Source organism: Seriola lalandi, unplaced genomic scaffold, assembly GCF_002814215.2.
Source record: "Seriola lalandi dorsalis isolate HSWRI2012SDOR001 ecotype SW California unplaced genomic scaffold, Sedor1 jcf7180002054883, whole genome shotgun sequence".
NCBI classification, from domain to species: domain Eukaryota; kingdom Metazoa; phylum Chordata; class Actinopteri; order Carangiformes; family Carangidae; genus Seriola; species Seriola lalandi.
This window is the reverse complement of record NW_019525658.1, coordinates 3,825,486-3,839,302: the sequence shown is the minus strand read 5'-3', so window position 1 is coordinate 3,839,302 and position 13,817 is coordinate 3,825,486. Positions and strand designations below refer to the sequence as shown.

The following is a 13,817-nucleotide window of genomic DNA, read 5'->3' as shown; positions in this document are numbered from 1 at the left end:
CCGATTGGCTCATCGACCTGTTTTTTGCTAGAGCTCCAAAGAGTAACCTAAGAGAGGAGATGTAAAACTACATTAAGATGGATTTTGGTGCTTAAAACCACAAATATATCTTCTTATGGATCAATACTTCAAATAAAACACTGTAAAACAGTAAGGACAGTATTGACCTTTTAGAACTTCTATTCCAATTTTAACATTAAAAAAAACAGTCAGAACAATCAAACTTAACTGTTAACAGTTAAAACCTCGAAATCCATGTTTCTTTAAAAAATTCACCATCTGCAAAAGCAAGCTCCGCCCTGTGTGAGCTGCTCCATCCACTCTGATGTCAGATGACGACTTAATTTTAGAATCTCCAGAGGCTAAACATCCGTCTGCATAGTACTGCGGGAATGTGATGCCTCTGGGTGAAAGCTTTTACGAAACCACAGAAACATCTTCTATCTATCGTATGTGAAAAACAATTAAACAGTTAAAACCATTTTAAGATTGTGACACAAAGGGCAGGCATTTATGAGTCCAAGTTCACAGTACAAATGTGCAGAAGGGTTGACAAGGTGATTTATGGCGCCATACCCCGATATGATTGGAGGTTTACACCAAGGAAAGTGGAAGATTTGACCTTAACGCCTCAGAGGGAAAAAATGACTTAGGAGAGGAAAATGGGAGCTGTAAACTCTGCTTGTGGGGACTTCATTACTTGTGAGAGAGAGAGAGGGCAGTGGAGAATGAAAGGAAGGAGGGAAAACAAGGAGAAAAGATGCAGAAAGAAGAAAAGAAACAAAGAGCAGATATCTTGATATATGGTTCTGTTAATCCCCGCAGTCAGATTTCATCTCTACCTGTTCAAACACAACGCCCACAGAAGATTTGTCAGGACAGGACCGCAGATCAACAGCGGTAAACTGAGCAGGGTAGCATGGGATGTAGCCTGTAGGCATCTGTTATCAAAAAGATCATCTTCCGAGATCAATTCCAAATTTGAGCTGTGATCACATGTTGTGCTGGTTTTACTGAAGGGCTTTACTTAAAGTTTTGTTTTAGTAGCACAAGGGTGGCGCTCTACTTTTCACATGCATTTACGTTAACCTCAAAAATACCTATTTATATCTGAAGTATTCATGCACTGACCCTTAAATTTACTGTATCTTCTTATGCAAACAATCAATCCTTGTCCCAAGAGCACCGTTCCTTTGCTGCTTTAGTTTGATTGCTGTTCAATTAAGTTAGACAGTTTCACCTTCAAATAAATTATTATTTGGATCGTTGTCACCAAAGTCACAGACTCACTGACTTTTTCACATCAAGATCCAAACATTATTTCCCGAGCAATCGACGCAATGTGATTGCAAATGAGGGTGATTAAAAAAAATTCCAGGATCCGCCTCCTTAACCAGATCTGCAACAAAATTAAATGACGCATGATGCATCCTCCCCCAAGTTTGGTACAAATTGGTTCGGTACTTTTTGCGTAATACTGCTGACAACCCAACAAACAAACAGGCACGGGTGAAAACAGAACCTCCTTGGTGGAGGTAATGCTTCAATCTATAAGAACTGATTCTTGTTGGCCACTGAAGGACATCTGACCAATCTGTAAACACAATACTGACATACAGTTAACTATTTGCTCCGTTTATCACTGATCTGATGACATAATACAAACTGTTCGCACTAAATCATTTTGACAGAGCAACGGCCAATGGGGAACCACCAACATTCAGCTGGCTGACCAATTGGGTAACTTCATCCTCACTATTGAGAGGCTGGAACCAGGTAATATCTGTTTTTTATTTTGTGAAGAAATTACTTTAAAAAGTGACTGGTACATATTCCACAGTGGAAATTAAGGTTAGTAGAGGGGTAGGTAGTAGGAGGTAGTAGAATATAAAAATATAAATGTAATAGAATATAATAAAAATATAAAAAGTTCAACATTACCACCCTTTTTTCACTCCCCTTTCAAAAGCTTTTGATGACTTATAATTGAGGATGTTTGCACTAAAAATGGCTCCAACGATTACAATTCTCAGCCATAATTACATCTCTCCAGACTTCCTACACTGCTGACAGACATTTCTATATGCTCCTTTGTGAAGCCAGTCTCCATTTAAATTACCATTTCCCCATAATGTCAAATGGCTAAGAATATTCCTCTCTCACAGGCTGCTCCTCCTAGATTTTTCTAGCTGCTGTTTATGCGAACTTCATCTGACTGCATCACTGTTCACATCATTTGGATAAATGGGGCAGCCTGTTGGACCACTGTGGAAATGGGAACTGCCAAACATCACATTTCATAAACCCCTGAATTTCTTAATGTTGAGGTTGGTTTGAAATGGAATGTAATGCATGCGTGTGTGAACACAGGTCAGACCTCAGAAACTCTCTGCAGCCACTTCTACATAAACTGGAACGCCGAGACGAGGCAGCAGACTTTCCTCAAAGCACGGCAGGGAATATATAAATAAACACTGGAGAGATGCCGTGCTAAATATTCCAGAGACGCGGCACTGAACACTGGGTGTCAACCTGCATTGTTTACTGTCCAGCTGACTGAGACACTGTGCTAAATATGGAGTCAGTGGAATCCATGCAAAACTCATGAACTTTCCTGACCACATAAGAACAGATTCATAAAACAAGATGTTTGTTTTCTTTAGGTTTACAAGTTGGTTAAAAAAACTGGCTCAAAATGAAACACCTCTTCTTTTATTTCAAGAATGTGAGAAGACGAAGCACAAGCAGAGAGGGACCTGAGCACACAGGTCAAAGGTCGGCGACACATGCTTGCAAGGCTTCATGTTTCACCTCCCTCTTAGCTCACTCTCTGAGTATTTCCTTTGTGGGTGACTTTGCTGAGGCTGCCATCACCTGAGAAAGCAGTGGTGTCTCCACATGCAGGCTCCTCAGCACTGCCAAAGCCTACTAATCATCCCATACCACACAACCCCCAACGACATGTCGTCATGGCGGCCATTACACACCATAAAGTGCCTGGGTGAGTCACCAGATTACCACTTCCAGATGATAAAACCGGGCCTCGGCTGTGCGGCAGCAGGGACCGGTTGGCTGTGTTTTACATGCGCGGAGATCACGTGACTTTTAGTGAATGGAAAAGCTGAGTCTGATTTTTTTTTTGTTTTTTTCAGCTGCTATCCCAGCTTGACTCCAGACGTCTAGACCTCTCCAGGCGCGCTCTCCCAGGAATCCTAATCTTTACCTTTTGTCTCTGTAAAGCTCTGAGCAGGAAGTCGCAGCTTGAATGGAGAAACTCCACCAATCACACATATCAAGGTCTGTTTACATATGTTGGGAAAGAACCACTGTGTATGTGAGAAAAGGTTTTCTGGAAGTAGACGACAAAGAAAATGAAAAAAAAAAAATCTGGGGGTGTGGAGAAAGGAAGTGAGCTCGCCAGACCTCTGCAGCCCACTCCTCATCTCTGATTGAGGCCAGAGGTTTTCGAGGCGACATTAGCCGCTACATTAGCCGCTGCTGGCATAACACACCGAAATCTCCAACTAAGAAGTCAGAATTAGAGTTGCACTGTGGGTAATGTAGGTGCCAGGTTTTTACAAAGAAGAATGTGTGAAATAAAAAAGACGACATCTTTGCTTCTATTGTATTGATTTTAATACTTTTTTTTTTTTGCCCACAAAATATCTGGCTCTGTACCTGCTCAATGCTCCACTAAGTTCACCAGCTAGTCTCTAACTGTGGCTGTCTGGAGCTGAGCAGGCGGTGTACAGACGCCCGATGCGGAAAACAGGTGCCAGCTGCGGCTAAAAACGGACGCTAAGACATCAGAGAGAGTGAACCAAAACTGTGACTGATCTGACACTGACTATAAAGCTCCATGAAGCCGAGGAGAGCTGCAGTTTCAGTTGATAATTCTCGCTAGGGTTCATCATTATGAGCGACACCTTTCACATCAGGTTAGTTTCCATTCAACAAGTTTTATATGTAGTTTGGATTTTGGCTGTAAAAAACAACCCCTGAATGAAAACAGCAAAAAAAAAAATTAAAAACAGAAAAAGAAAAATATGAGAAAAAAAAGATTCTGCACTTGGCCAAGGTGGAAAAGATTAACACAACAAATGGCAATGGAAACAGACTTAGTCAATTAATCGTGCATGAGACTTCTGAAACATTCACTCAAGCCTCTGCTTCGGTGAAGAGAAGAAAAAAGAAACTGACAAAAACTTCAGATCTGAGTGAAGCGTGACCTTCCTCAGATGAAGACAAGAAAGAGATTGTTTCTGCACATTCTCTTTGAGGTTTGACTGGTGCTCTTTTAAAATGGTCACCTTCTTTTGCAACGCTTCAATGGCACCTGATTGGAAAATGAACAACACCAGCTGCTTATCTTGACAAACCGACTCCTAATATTCGCATAACGGCAGCAGCTGGAAACATTTTATATTCTCTTTTTCTAATTTACTCAAAATTCATTTAACATTTGTGATCGATTTCTAAGAAAATCTACTGTAGCTTCTTTCACATCGTTTTCATATCGTTATCTGATATGATAATGCTACACTCAGAGGGAGTGCATCAGACAAGCTCAGGGAGTTTTTCAGTTCCAGCTAACCATAACAATCCTTAAATCATACCGGTGGCTTTCGGAAGAAGTAAAGAAAAGCTCTGCTGAGCTGACCACACATGTTTTGTGGGCATTATGAAAAAAAAAAACACTATATCAGTTTTTAAACTCTCCCGAGAAGCAGAGGAGTGGGTCAGAGAGGGAGACAGAGAGGCAGACGCACAGACTCAGCTCTGGTGTGCAGTTTGCTCATAACGTTGGAATGTGGATTCATGAGGCCTGCCCAGTGAGCAGAAAGATAACATTCTGCTTTTGGTGGCTCTTAAAGGTCCGTCAGCTCCAGACAACTGACAGTTATGAGTGCAACACCTAATAATTACCAGTTTAACTTCACTTTCACTGACACACTTTGACTGCAGGCTATTTAGAAAGGAGTACTGGTAAAACACAGAGTCGGGATGGGTTATTGACTTTAGGTGTACGGAGTCGTTTCCAGCCGTATACCAGGAGAGATTTATCATTCAAAGGGAAGTTATGAACGCCATGAAGCCTGAGAAGGGATGTTCTCTTTGTCAGGTCTGAAAGTAAAACTTAAGTGATGTCATCGGGGGTTATCTCAGCTTGAGCTTGCAGTGGACAAGTGTTTCTAGGAAGTCTGTGTAAAAGCTGGGGGTGTGAGGTGTGAAAGATGTGGGAATTCATCATGCAGGAACGGTCTAACGTAAAACACCAACTATTAATTACTTCACTAAATTTACCCTTTAATGCACATGCTTACCTTTGCATGGTTTTGTGTCTGATTGCAATATTTGAACACTGAATAATCCTAAAGAAAAAATAACAAGAAGAAAAATGTGGTGTCTCATAAAAAAATAGGAAAACATATCCTTAAAGTTTCCCCCTCACGGAGCAACTGAGAAAAAAGGCTGCATGGATGAAATGTCTTGTCATTCTCTGCTCGTGCACAGTCAGACATTATAAAACAGGGAGTATCCAGGTTCACCAAGTTAAATTACTGACTTTTAATGCAATTCAACCTGTTTCATGATCACACTGGCCAAACTATGATGGAAAAACCAGCACAGATGATGTGGCCCAGAGCATAGCATGTAACAATAATTCCTAATGATATTAAATGAATGCAACCTGGATTAGTGGCATAGGATGGATGGATGGATGGATGGATGGATGGATGGATGGATGGATGGATGGATGGATGGATGGATGGATGGATGGATGGATGGATGGATGGATGGATGGAAGGATGGATGGATGGAAGGATGGATGGATGGATGGATGGATGAACTAATTAAAAATGGTTAATTCACGTCAGTTCATTCACACTCGTCTGATGGTGCTGGCTGGTGGTGACAGCAGCATCCCCTCTTTAAGTTTAAAAGTATCTTCAAAAAGCAATCAGATATAAAAACATACAGTATATAACCAACTTTACTGCCTTTGCTTTACTTTTAGAAATAGACAGATACCCTATTATTAATTAAGGCTTTAAACTGATCACTGACTCAGTCCGAACAGAAAAATTTCTTGATTAATGGCAGTGATAATTATCTCCACCAAGGACGTTATGACTCGTGTCTGTCTGTTGTTTTGTTTGTTTGATTGTCAGCAGAATTACGCAAAGAGAAGCGAACCGATCTGCACCAGACTTGTTGGGGGGATGACCCAGGGAAGAACCCAATACATTTTGTTGAAGATCCAGTTAAAGTGGTTTTCACTTTCCTAAACATTTGACCACTTTCATCAATTTCTCAGGGAAATAATGTTTGGACCCTGATGTAAAAAGTAACACATATTTACAGTGTTGAGATCTAAAGCTTTGTAAAAAATTTGGTGCAGATCCAGATAATCATCTGGATCTGACAGATGTGTAGGGTTGTTTGGCCTTAACTCAGGTATGTACTCTACTGAGAGTTCCAATATGCCGCTGCTGCAGTGCAAACCAGGTGTCAAACATTGCATGCAGCTATTCCCTGAATGGTCTTGTCAGAATACGGCTGAGTAACAATTACGTACAGTAACAGGCATCTACGTCTGAGTGACAAAAACCCAATTTGTTCACAGATGGATGAAGGCAACAAACTCCACTGTCTGTGCAGGGCTTTGAGACTTAAGTTGTGTTTGTACAGAAAAACTAAAAGCAAAACAGATCATAAAGCCCAGCTGTCAGCAGCTGACAAGGTGTTAGGAAAACAAATGTCCTTTGGGCAGATAGTAAAAAAGATGCCATGAAAAAGCTTGGAGTGTGTAAGATTTCAGGAACTGCAAGTTTACCTCTACATGGTTGGGCAGGGTGTTGACAAATTTAAACCCTGGTATCCTCTTGTCGCTGCACACCACGCCTACGTCTTCACTGTGTTTGCAGTCTGAAACACCGATCCCATTGGACGGACAGAGCGCCAATGTCTTTTCTTTGCCAGTGCAGTGGAGATTGTCGAACCAGATGGGTCCTGACGAGACAAAAGAGAGATTCATCAGCGCTTCCATGGGGAGACATTTTCCTTTTATTAGTGGAAACAAAGGAAAAATATATTTCTTTTGAAGGCGAGGCTGCTTCCTCCAAAAACTGTGGAACATCTACCATGAATCATTTTCCAACTAATAATATGACAAATATGTCATAAATTGAAAAATCATGCACACACACAGGTTACATCAGTGATATGTTCGGCCGATATTGGCCTTAAAGTAAAAATCACATCTATGTGTTATTTGTTTATTTATTTATTCTGAGGTATATGATGATGTTTGATGTGTGATTGAGTCAGTATTTGTTATACTGAATGTGTTTCCATGTCTCCGCCCTGACATGAGAAACAATATTAAGGTAACAGTGCTTTACTTTACCTACCTTGTCCTTTCCCATATTTAGAGGATGGAGACCATGAGATGGCTTCCAGGTAGCCCAGCTCCCGGCACACCACCTGAGCGGCGTGGATAGTGAAGTCATCATCACAGACGGTTCCCCACTCGCTGTTGTAGAAAACCTCTACGCGGCCCTCGTTGTGCTTCCTCTTGTCTCCTGCCAGTCGGAGCTGAATCCTAGGCGTGTCTGGTGCCAGCTGCGGGGCGGTGTACTGTTCCTGCTCTGGGTCTGGGTAACCAGGCGGGTAGCCAAGGTGCTCATACTGGGCCAGGGTCAGCTTTAATAGCACTAATAGAGTGACAGTGCAGCAGGGCAGGTAGTGGGTGGCCATCATTTTGGTTGGCGCTGGTGAAAAGATGAAAAGAGAGGAGCGGTCATTAAAATTCCTTGGCAACCATGTCTCAGATATTTGTTCACAATGGTACTTTCTGCTTATTACAGAGGAATCAGACTGAAGAACAAGAATGGGAGGGAACATTCAAGGGATACTTCATCGATTTTACACATAAAAGCCATTTGACAGTCTGAGAAAAGAAACTCTTAATGATGTCATCTTGATTTTGGCATGGAGACCACAAATTTGTAACACAAAGCCTGTGTTACAAAATGGGGACATGGCATTTGGGACTGGGCATATACCAGACAAAGAAGTCTAACAAAATATGTGATCACGCTGCATAATAGGAAATGTAGCATCCAGTGTTTTTGGACTAAAAGTCCAAAAATCTCTGCTTCTTGTGCTTTGGTTTTTACCAATCCTTTTTGGCTGGACCGCAACAGCAGGGGCAGCACTATAATCCCAAATGTATGTGAGTGACTGACTGATCATATTTCTATCATTGGTCACCTGAATGCCACGTGACTGAGTTGGCGTTTCCCCCTTTGGCGCAAACAGTTTCTATTAGGCGGGCGTTTACAGTCTGCAGTGTTGCAAACGTAGTGCATTTGTCGCTAGATCTGGAGCCTTTCTTTCAAACAAGACTAGGTATAAACCCAGTATATGGCTGGACCATGTATGGGTGCCAACCGTGGGCTCCCGACTGCACCTCCTGTTACAGGCAGTCACCTTGCTGCCCTGGTTTCCTGTGTGCTTGAGAGCTGCACTGAGCCTCACCTCCATTACAGCAAATAAACTACTTTCATTACATGTACTGTATCATTATTAGTAAAGGAAGCGGACGAATAACTAAATATAAGACAGAGAGAGGGAGAGTCATCGCTAACCGCTAAAGAAACGAGCCGATCTGGATAGCAGGTAAACAACAAAAACAACAGCAACAGGAAATGAGACAATACACACAGCAATAAAAGACCGGTTAAGAAATAAAGGGGTTTCTGTCCACTTAAACGCCAAAAGGCTTTTAATTACAAACAGTTACAGGAAGTGTTTGTGTTAAAACGTAATGAAATAACTTTAATACGGGAAATGGGAGCAACAGGGCTTTGCACTAAAATACAGATTACCTGTTGTGGATCCCAGATGGAGTCTGTGCACGCCAACTAAATGCTAATGTTGGTCTCTCTCTGCTAGATGTGTAGACAAGCAATAGTTTGTTAACATGTTTGAACACAACTTTATAAGGTGATGCTATGCTAATGTTTACAGCTTCTGTCCCTGCCCCCAAGTGGCCAAAAAAGTTAGTCAGTAATTGCAGCTTTAACAATAACAAAATTGCAGGCTGTACATAAATGTAAAAACACATTACTTTCTATTCATCTGAGGACCTTTCACAAGATAAACAACCTTATGGTTTTTAAATCAGCAAATGGAAACATTTTCATCCCAAATGTTTCCATTTTCTTTGGATTCAGTTATTACTGTGACATGTCAATAGATGATATAAAGAAGCAAAACATTCATTTATGTGAAACAGTTGCGCAGTTACTCAAACCACAGTGTATCGAGAGGTGATCATTTATCAGATCAGATCAGGAGTCCAAGAAAAGCTGGACTCCAGCTTGAAACAGACACCTGCAGTTACATAACGCCAACCTCCCACAGAGGAATACTGATGTATGGTTGGACCACTGCTTCTATCTCCTACCTTTAAAGAAAAAGAATAAATCAAATTCCCAAGTCAAAGACTGATATAACCAAGAGTTTATGGCCGGACAAAAGCATGACTCAAAAATATGCACACAACTAAAATCCCCCACTGACTCGTCAACAGCTGCGTTTCCACAAACCAATCAAATGTTAAAAGCTCATAATTTTTCTGCTTTTGTGTAACAACATCTGGCTGATGATCCTTCTACTTTCCTCATTGTAACGTGGCAGTGGTTACACAAGCTCGAAACGACATACACATTACACAATGAACAGACGGAATGAAGCCCACAGCCTCTGGGTCTGCGCTCGATGTGTCCAAGCCCAAACAGCGATGTTGTCATTAGAAAAACAGTCAGAATGTACAAAAAACTAAGATTCAACTGAGGCATTGCATAAAGAAGAGAAGCTCATTCCTGAATGTTTCCCACGTCAAGCTCGGAACACAGATGAGCTCTTTCGTGACTTTTCAGGCGAAGGTGTTGATATTCACGAAGGATGAGGATTGGATGAAGCTGCAGTCACTTAATCAATCACAACAACAGATCCAGGATTTTCTGGCCCCTCTTTCCTTCAAAACACCAAATAAAATGTCAAAAAATTCACTGAACCAGAAAACCTTGAAACCCGAAACATGTGCTGCCTTTCGCCTCAGAAACAGAGACAAAAGGCTCTTTAAAAACTGCATTATCTTAATGTCAACACTGCTGCGTTTTAAGAAAGGTTGGAAGGCCTTTTTGTGGCCCATATACAGCACCGCTTTCACCTTTGTGGAAGTCAGACGTGTCCCACCTGCTGCTGGAGGGGATCTATGCAGCAGTTGAAAAGGTCAAAATGTCAGTTTATAAGAATGTCAACTGCTTCTTCTCCTGCCCTTTTCTGAAGCGCTCACACGGTGGCTTCACTGCATGTAGACGCAGAGAGAAGGTTCCAGCACCAAAAAGATTTAGACTGACATTTCCTCTATTCCACAATGCTTTTTAACACCAAATCATTTTACCCAATAAAAGAAAAACAAAGGGGCCTTCTTCACATCAGGAGAATATTGTATTTGTATATAAAAACAATAAAAATACCTGCAATTGATGCAACTTTCTTCTGATGATGTAACAAGGGCTGAAACTACTGATTTTATTTTTTTTTATCGTTGGTTAACATACATCCGTCCATTATTTTCAGATTAATCTATTCACTGTTTAGTCACCTGAATGCCAGAAACTAAAGGGGAAAAAGCTCAGAGGGCATAGTGATATCTTCAGATTGGTTATTTTGTCTGACTAACAATTCAAAACCAAATGTGTTTTACTTACAGTGGTATAAAACAGAAATAAGCAGCACATCCTTACGATGGAAAAACTGGGACCTGGAAATGTTTTGTATTTTTGCATGATAAATGACAAATAATCGATTATCAAAGTTTGTGATGATTGATCTTCTGATCTTCATTAAGCTTTTAATGTAGGGCACTCATGTTTAAATACTGCAAATCATGTACAAAACTTAGTCCTGAAAACACATCCTAATCCATATCAAAAAGACACCATGTGGTATCTTAAACCCTGATGGTGAGGGTCAAAGCTGAAGACAATGAAAACCCTGCAGTAACATCACAGCACAGCAAAAAAAACATCACTGCCCCACCTCACACGGCAAGTCCCATTAGCAACACAGCAATGAGGCAACAAGCTCTGGAGACTTTCGCATAGTCAGGCTGTAGTTGGACTTACTTCTCTTGTCGCTGCTCAGGACAGTCCCCTCTGAAGCTGTGCGCTCCTGCAGGCTGCGGTAACAGGCTGAATGCAGCCCAGTGTGTTCAGACCAAAGCCCAAAGTCAGCTGTTTTTTTTTTTTTTTGCTCCTTCTCTCTAAACTTTCACTCCCTCTCATGCAAATCAGAGCCAGGCTTTGGACCCGAGCTGCGCTGGCCCCGCCCACTGCCGCCCACCTTAACGATGACCTCACCGGAGATGGCCTGGGACGTGGAAATAGCGGATCCGACTTGAACACAGCGCTGATAGTTATGAGAAAGTTAACATGCTGCTTTCAAAGAGTGTCGGAAAAACTGAAAAATCAAAGAACCTTGAAAAAGAGGTTAATGGGAGAACATCTATTTTACTTCACTCTCATTGTGTTGTTGTTCGGCTGCTAGCTCTAAAAAAAAAAAAACACACACCTGCCATACCTGCCCAGCAACATAAAACAGACACAGTTGGAGACTAGCTGCAGACCATAGTGCAGAATATAGCTGCTAATTTTCTCAGGAATTAGTGGAGACCAAAAGACTAAAATAGAGGGAAAATGCACTTAGATGTATCATAGGTGGCCAAATGAATGCTAATCTTGTCACATATCCCGTGTGTAAAGAGAAAATTAAATAAATCAAATAAAAAAAACTATAAACTTAGTTATTGTAATATTTTTGTTTCATGAAGTTTAGCTTTGGGTCTCAAATGAAACAAAAATAACAAAAAATATTTCAATTCTTTAACCATTTCAATATTCTAATCAATAAATTATGGTTTAATTCACTGTTCTATTATTTTTATTAGCATGCTAAATGTAGTTAGCAGTTCAGTTGCTGTAAGCAAGCAAGCAAGCTAGCAGTTAGAGTTCATTTCCTGTCCTGCCATGAAAATATGACATTACCTGTTTTTTCACAGATAATGGAATAATCTTTGCATCATAAAAAAGAACACACTGAAAAAGTGATGATAACACGGGTGACTTTTTCCTCAAACTACAAAGCTGTGTCTTGCCACATGTCAGTTTTTCACATTGTTTTATGTCACAACTATTGATTTTATATTTTGTTTGAAACTAATAAATATTTCTGCACATCCATTTCCTCATTTGCTTCGTTTCCTTTGTCAAGACCAACGATCCTTAGAGTTACAATATTTAGAGTATTTACATAATGTATTTAGTATTTAAACCAGCCTGGTAATGCAAGGTACCATAAATTTAGGTTTCATCAGTCTTCAGTGGTGGGTACATGGAGATAAAACGTATTGTATTGTAAAAGTATTGTTGTTTGTGCTCCTTAAATTTTATCTTCACTCCCTCAAAACCCATTAATGGGCCATTGTGAATATGCTTTGTTTGATTTTCAAGTGCTTTTGGCTGGAAGATGATAATTAAGCTGGAGTGTGTTCTTATTTTAGAAATGAGAGGCACAGAGCTGCACTGTGCTTCAAAATGAAGAGAAAGAAATGTCCATCAGGCATGGAGTTAATTGATATTCTAATTGACTTACTCTGAATTACATGTGGTACAACATAAAAGCATAATTAATGTTAATAACACAATATTATACCATGTTTTTTTTTTCACCAATGTTTCTACTCTCCTGACATTAATTTTTCCTCAATTATATTTCTGAAAGTTCATGAAGGCAACACTTACCTGTGATGTGTAGGAGGACATTTACCTGCCAAACTCCTCTTCATTTGACAGTGTGTGAAAGCAAATATGTGTTGTTCATGACATATGGTTTATCATGTCAAGAGTGCAGCACAAGTAGCCTAGCTCGAAGTCTGAAGTGTGTTCATTGGACTCGACTCGACTCTGCTGCCACCTTGTGTTGTAGGACATTCTCTCTTCCAACATCGGGGCAGCAGCTCAATTTGACCAGGTACAACAAATGTTACTAATAAAATGATGTTTCGGTTAGGTCACCTTCTCTTCCCAGATTTCTTCCTCGTAACATAAACCAGACAGCTTATTATAAAAAACTCTGTGGTGCAAACTTGGCAGTGTGTGTTGTTTTTTTGTGAACTGGAGGAAATCAGTGTTGTGTGTTGTGAAGACAGCTGTGATTGTCTCAAATGATACAAACCAGATCAAGACTGTAGAAAACTAACAGAAAGTGTTGCTGAAATCTTTTGGCCTCCAGAACACTCATGTGTGAAGTGTCTTCAGGTCATATCACTTATATAAAAGTTTCAGAGAAGAGAAAACGTGAAAAACAGGGGAGTCTGGTTTTTCTTTGTGCTGCTTTGGATGTTGTGTGACACCTCTAGCACTTATCATGCCTTTCATAACACTGGTTTCGTATATTTATAGCTTTCATTGAGACGTTCATGCATCGCATCTGGATCATGTGCTTTCACCCAAAGCCATTGCAGCATCAGTGGAGACTGTTAGAACATCCATTACTACACCACTTCCTTTCATCTGATCAGTGACTGATCATCAGCAGTATTATGTTAACTCCCTTCATCTTCCCCTCTCTCATTTTCTGCACAGCTGAGTTGCAACCTTAATCAGAGGGAACATTTGACACAAGTCTACATCACACCTTGGCAATTCACTGATCCATACACAGATGTACTAATTGGGATT

At 40.6% G+C, this 13,817-nt stretch overlaps 1 protein-coding gene across 1 annotated transcript in view; it reads right to left on the bottom strand.

Moving 5' to 3' along the window:
- Positions 1-11,366, bottom strand: part of loxl2b (lysyl oxidase-like 2b) — a 45,163-nt gene extending 33,797 nt beyond the window's left edge. The window contains exons 1-3 of the mRNA XM_023397655.2: positions 11,205-11,366; positions 7,416-7,775; positions 6,839-7,014 (exon numbers count right to left, since the gene is read on the bottom strand). Of these exons, the coding sequence (XP_023253423.1) occupies positions 6,839-7,014; positions 7,416-7,764 (525 nt within the window). The 5' untranslated portion in view covers positions 7,765-7,775; positions 11,205-11,366. The remainder of the gene's footprint in view (positions 1-6,838; positions 7,015-7,415; positions 7,776-11,204) is intronic.
- Positions 11,367-13,817: the final 2,451 nt, after the last annotated feature.